The following is a 5000-nucleotide window of genomic DNA, read 5'->3' on the forward strand; positions in this document are numbered from 1 at the left end:
GGCGCTCTTACCTTGCAACAACAGCCAGGGGGCGCTCTTACCTTGCAACAACAGCCAGGGGGCGCTCTTACACTGCAGCAGCAGCCCAGCGGCGGTCTTACACTGCAACAGCAGCTAGGGGGCGCTCTTACACTGCAGCAGCAGCCAGGAGGAGCGCTCACCCTGCAGCAGCAGCTAGGGGGCGCTCTAACGCTGGTCAGCGCTGACCCGGGCGGCTGCTCGTCCTCGCTGGGCGCCACCATCCTCAAGCTGCTGAGCCCGGTCCAGTTCGTGACGCTGCCGCCCCAGATGGCCGGCGGTGCCGCCGCCCCCCCGATCGCCACGGCGCCCGCGCTGCTCCAGGGCGCCACCTTGCTGCCCACGGCGACCGTGGAGACCGTCTCGGCTACCGTGGAAACGGTGACGGCCACCACCACCGCCGTGGAGACCGTGTCTGCTGCCATGGAGACGGTGTCGGCTGCTGCTGCTGCTGCTGCTGCTGCTGCCGTGGAAACGGTGGGGTCACAGGCGGAAGACTCGGGGGAGTCGGAGGTCAAAGGTGACGAGGACGGGCCAGACTGAGGAGCTGTTGTGACTGTTGCCATGGCGATTACGTGCACTGGGAGCTGGAGGTGCTAGGGGTCACTCCAGGTCACTTCCTGCAACATCCATCTTCACCTGTTAAACTCCCTCACCTTTACCCCTCCCTCACTCTCATCCCTCCCTCACCTTTACCCCTCCCTCACTCTCATCCCTCTATCCTGTTCACTTTTGTTCTCCCCCTCTCCACCTCTCCTCTTTTCTTGCTCTATCTCTACTTTTCTCTCTATCTCTCTCCCCCTCTCCTCTTTTCTTGCTCTATCTCTACTTTTCTCTCTATCTCTCTCCACCTCTCTCCACCTTTCCTCTTTTCTTGCTCTATCTCTTCTTTTCTATCTATCTCTCTCCACCTCTCCTCTTTTCTTGCTCTATCTTTCCTCCTTTTCTCTCTCCACCTCTCCTGTTTTCATTTATCCCTTCATGTCTCCCTTCTCTCTCTTTCTCTCTCTCTCTCTCTCTCTCTCATCACCTGAGGAAAAGTATGTGGTCATGTCTCTCAGTCAAGGCCTTTCTATCTGCATGGCTCTAATGATATCCTGCAGTGGTTGTGTGTGTGTGTGTGTGTGTGTGTGTGTGTGTGTGTGTGTGTGTGTGTGTGTGTGTGTGTGTGTGTGTGTGTGCGCGCGCGTGTGTGTGTGTGCGCGTGCGTGTGTGCTTTCATATTTTGTCTTGTTTATTAAAAAAAAGGTCCCTTCTAACTTCTAAGACTGCACATACAGAATGATCAACTGTTTATTTTGTAAAAGAATACTATTTAGGATATATAAACATGGACAAATGTTTAGCTGTTGAATGGAGCATATTTTAATATGAACAGTATTTTCTTGCAGACTTGATATTTGGTATATTTGGAGTCGACACCTTTTGTGATCTTTGCTCAGGAGCGCCGATGTGCTTTGTGATGTTTTCTATAGCTGGCTTGTGGAGGCTGAAGGGTTGCTAAAGAACAGATATTAAACTATATTAAGTACATCTGACTCCCTGCTCACATTTTTATCTTCTGTTTTTATTTGAGATGATAATAGTTTTAGAGATTCTACAGAAATATAAATATGAATGTATATATTTTACCCAGGCAAACACTGAAGTGATAGATCATGAGTGTAATGTTTAATGCTGGTTATTAACCAACCACCTGTAGCCACATACATTGTTTGTATGAATGCAGTTATATTTGAAGGTATGTAGCCCAGACCATAACGCAATGTAAAGACCAGCTACGGTCTTCAATCTGCACTAAGAATCATTCAGAAGATGGAGCATATGGGTTATTTCACCCACTGTCCCCAATGTTAACTCATTACTGTCCCCACTGTTAACTCCTTACTGTCCCCAATGTTCAGTTATCACTGTCCCTAATGTGAATTTCATGTGCCATTACATTTTCAAATATTCAAATGTAAGGCAAATCGAATGTTTCCATGGACTTACGAGTCGCTGGTTATATCAGCAGACATGTATCTAACACGTCACTTTCAAGCAGAGACAGCTCCGTTTAGTCTTATTCAACGTCATTTCGTTTTAAATCAAAGCCAACATTCAACCTTACAGGTTTTTTATATGAAATGTAAACTTGTGCTTTATTTACGTTCATGTCGTAACTGTGAGGGGCTCTATAAGGACGCTTCTGATCAAGCGTAGTCTAGTGCCCACACAAAGCGATGAAACCGAGAGTGAGCAGCGTGCATTCCCATATGGGCCACTAGGAGGAGCCCTTTCCTAATATATGGCCACGGTTCCTTGGATAAGTCTCTCACAGTCCATAGTTGTGTCCGCCGATCTTTAGGCCGCACTTCTATCCGCGTAAGCAGTGGTAGCCAAGCCAGTAGCCCCGCAGGGGCGTCTGTTCTTCCTCAGACCCGGCAAGGCCTAAAGGATCAAATGGAGCAAAGCCGTCCTTATGAGGAAAGCCTTTGCAGTGCAAGGACCATAGACTGTAAAATAAATACATATAAATAGGGCAAGGACGGAACATCCACACCAAGATCCTTAAGGATCGGATGGAGCGGACCACACTTCTTTAATAAACTACATTTCTTTCGAGTGAAATAAACTTTATTATTAACGAAGTATAAACATTTAAATACACTCAGGCCAAGTCCAGCCAAAACAACGTCAAACACACTGTCAACGACTAGAAGTGTCGACATATCCAGTCTCTGTTGTAAAGTAACTCAAAACAGCACTTCCTTGCAGCTTTGGCCAATTATGCATTTGCCTTTATTATATTTAGCCGATATAGTTTATAGTTAATCAAACAAGCATAACTGGTTTCAATACAGGACGCACAGTGTGTGTGTGTTCACGCATAACAACAAATGTTTTTTTTTAATTCACCTGAATGTCCATTAGACTTAGTGACTTGACAAGGACGCGAGTCTGTGTTTTCCTACGAGGTGATCTGAACCCGCAGTGACGACACCAGCCCCGGGAGCACACATGAAGGACTATGGAGAACATTCTCACGGATTTGCGAAAGAAGTTTTGAGTGAAAGGAGGCAGTGAGGGCAGGTTGAGCGATGGCCTAAAGACCAAGATCATCATATGCTGGGTCCTCCTCCGATCTCACGGAGATTTTGAAGTGACGCCGTAAGAAGCCTCCGTATCTCTTTTGGTTGTCCCACCGCAGCTTGGGCCGAATCCTGCGCATGAACCCTCCGTACCTCTTCTGAAGCTCCTGCCGGCCGGTCTCCTCCGAGGACTCGCTTCGCTTCGGAAATTTGCGTAAAAATCCTCCGTAGCGTTTGACGGGGTTCAAGGCAGCGTCGTCATATACTCCAGTCTCGCTCTCTGATGCCACATCCTCTCGCTCCGTGTCCTCGGCTAATTCCGGTACCTCACGCTCACCAAATTTTCCAAGAGGTTCACCGAATTTCTTGGCGAAAAGTCCTTTCAGAACAGCGTTGTCGTACCAAGGCGATTTAAAAAGTTTATTTTTATCAATCCGCTTGATGAAGCCGCCGTAGCGCTTGACCAGACTCGGGAGAGAAGACTCTTGGCTGTCCTCCGCGTCGGGCGCGTTGTGCGCATCGTCTTCAGAAGTCAACCCCGTGGGCTGCTGTTTGAGGATTCGGTCACATTTATTTAATTCCCACGAACTCGTGACAGCCCCTTCACACTCTAACGTGCAAGCCTGAGAACGGAGGAAAATAGGCTACGTTAAACATTTACTTTAAATGTAGACTACATGAAACTCATCGCCATACTTGCATGAATTGGTTTCGAAAACGCAGACCTTTGATGGGTCGTGTTATTATAATAATGTAGGAGAATACTTTATCATACAAAAGGTGAATTTTTAATTCTAAATTGTCTCCCCTTTTCAACTTATGCTACTCATAAAAAAGTAAAACACACGGCGCTCTCCAAGGTCCTGAATTGCGCCTGACGCTCTTTTCCAAAACACAGCCGTTCACATGCGCAAAAGCACACCGAGTCGGGTATCACAGTTACCCGTGTCGTTTTAAAAAGCCGAAGCTTGTGCGCTGATCTTACCAGACTGTCCACGGATGTGTCCGCGTTGGGCAGCTCCTGTGCGCATCTCAAACACCGCGAGGCGCAGTCCGCTGCTGCCATGACCGGCGCGCTCAAGATCAGCACGAGCACACACACATACCGCTCCATCCTGTTATCCTACAGAAACATATGACCACACACACACACACACACACGCACCACACACACACGCACACACGCACACACGCACACACACACACGCACACACACACACGTCAGGAGTCGCAAAATAAAGCGCAGAAACAAACAAAACAGAAACAAACCATAAGAAGAATTCAATAGAACATAAAGCACAATTCTTTATCCATGCTTTATTGAGACAAGCGTACCATTGGAAATGTTTAATATAATTTCATACAATGAGGAGGCAACCAGGGGCCAGTCTCAGTGAAAAACATCAATATGTTTTCGTTCAAACCAAACTTTAAGAAAAGAAAAAAAGAAGAAACCAACCCAAAACATGACCTTATTCAGACTTACCTTGATGGAAGGGAAATCAAGCCTTTCCCTGGCGCTTCTCCGGTAACGGAGAAGAGTCAACTTATTAAGACCTTCAGCCTTTGGAAACGCGAGCGTATCGATGTTCGTCCTCTCTGAGCGGAAGTTGGACGCAACACGCTTTATTGCCGAAGACTCCGTGGTGTCATCGGTGCACATCACGACATTGACCAATGGGAACAATAAGCTACAAGAACACACACGATTGCGCCCGTCTCCACCTTCCTCCAAGCTCACCCCAGTTCCACCCACCCACCCACGCGCGCGCACACACACACACACACACACACACACACACACACACACACACACACACACACACACACACACACACACACACACACACACACACACACACACACACACACACACACACACACACACACACACCAGTAAAACCTGCAGCC

General features: G+C 47.7%; 2 protein-coding genes across 3 annotated transcripts in view; one reads left to right on the top strand and one right to left on the bottom strand.

Moving 5' to 3' along the window:
* gmeb2 (glucocorticoid modulatory element binding protein 2) overlaps window positions 1-1556 on the top strand; it is a 10937-nt gene extending 9381 nt beyond the window's left edge. For both annotated transcript variants that reach the window (XM_062541893.1, XM_062541894.1), the window contains exon 10: window positions 1-1556. This exon is cut by the window's left edge and continues 488 nt beyond it. In XM_062541893.1, coding sequence (XP_062397877.1) covers window positions 1-561 — 561 coding nt within the window. In that variant the 3' untranslated portion in view covers window positions 562-1556.
* A 1162-nt stretch (window positions 1557-2718) lies between these two features.
* Window positions 2719-4669, bottom strand: pdyn (prodynorphin). The gene is made up of 3 exons (XM_062540130.1): window positions 4576-4669; window positions 4075-4212; window positions 2719-3712 (listed from the first exon to the last, which is right to left on the bottom strand). Exons 2-3 carry the CDS (start codon window positions 4201-4203, stop codon window positions 3104-3106), a joined length of 738 nt encoding a protein of 245 aa, XP_062396114.1. The 5' UTR covers window positions 4204-4212; window positions 4576-4669; the 3' UTR covers window positions 2719-3103.
* Window positions 4670-5000: the final 331 nt, after the last annotated feature.

Source organism: Sardina pilchardus, chromosome 7 (assembly GCF_963854185.1).
Source record: "Sardina pilchardus chromosome 7, fSarPil1.1, whole genome shotgun sequence".
NCBI classification, from domain to species: Eukaryota; Metazoa; Chordata; class Actinopteri; order Clupeiformes; family Clupeidae; genus Sardina; species Sardina pilchardus.

Excerpts from the sequence above, each read along its gene's own strand:
- pdyn (XM_062540130.1), bottom strand. The coding sequence starts at position 4,203 with ATGGAGCGGTATGTGTGTGTGCTCGTGCTGATCTTGAGCGCGCCGGTC. Across the intron at positions 3,713-4,074 it reads ACACATCCGTGGACAGTCTG|GCTTGCACGTTAGAGTGTGA; the intron begins GTAAGATCAGCG and ends CTCCGTTCTCAG.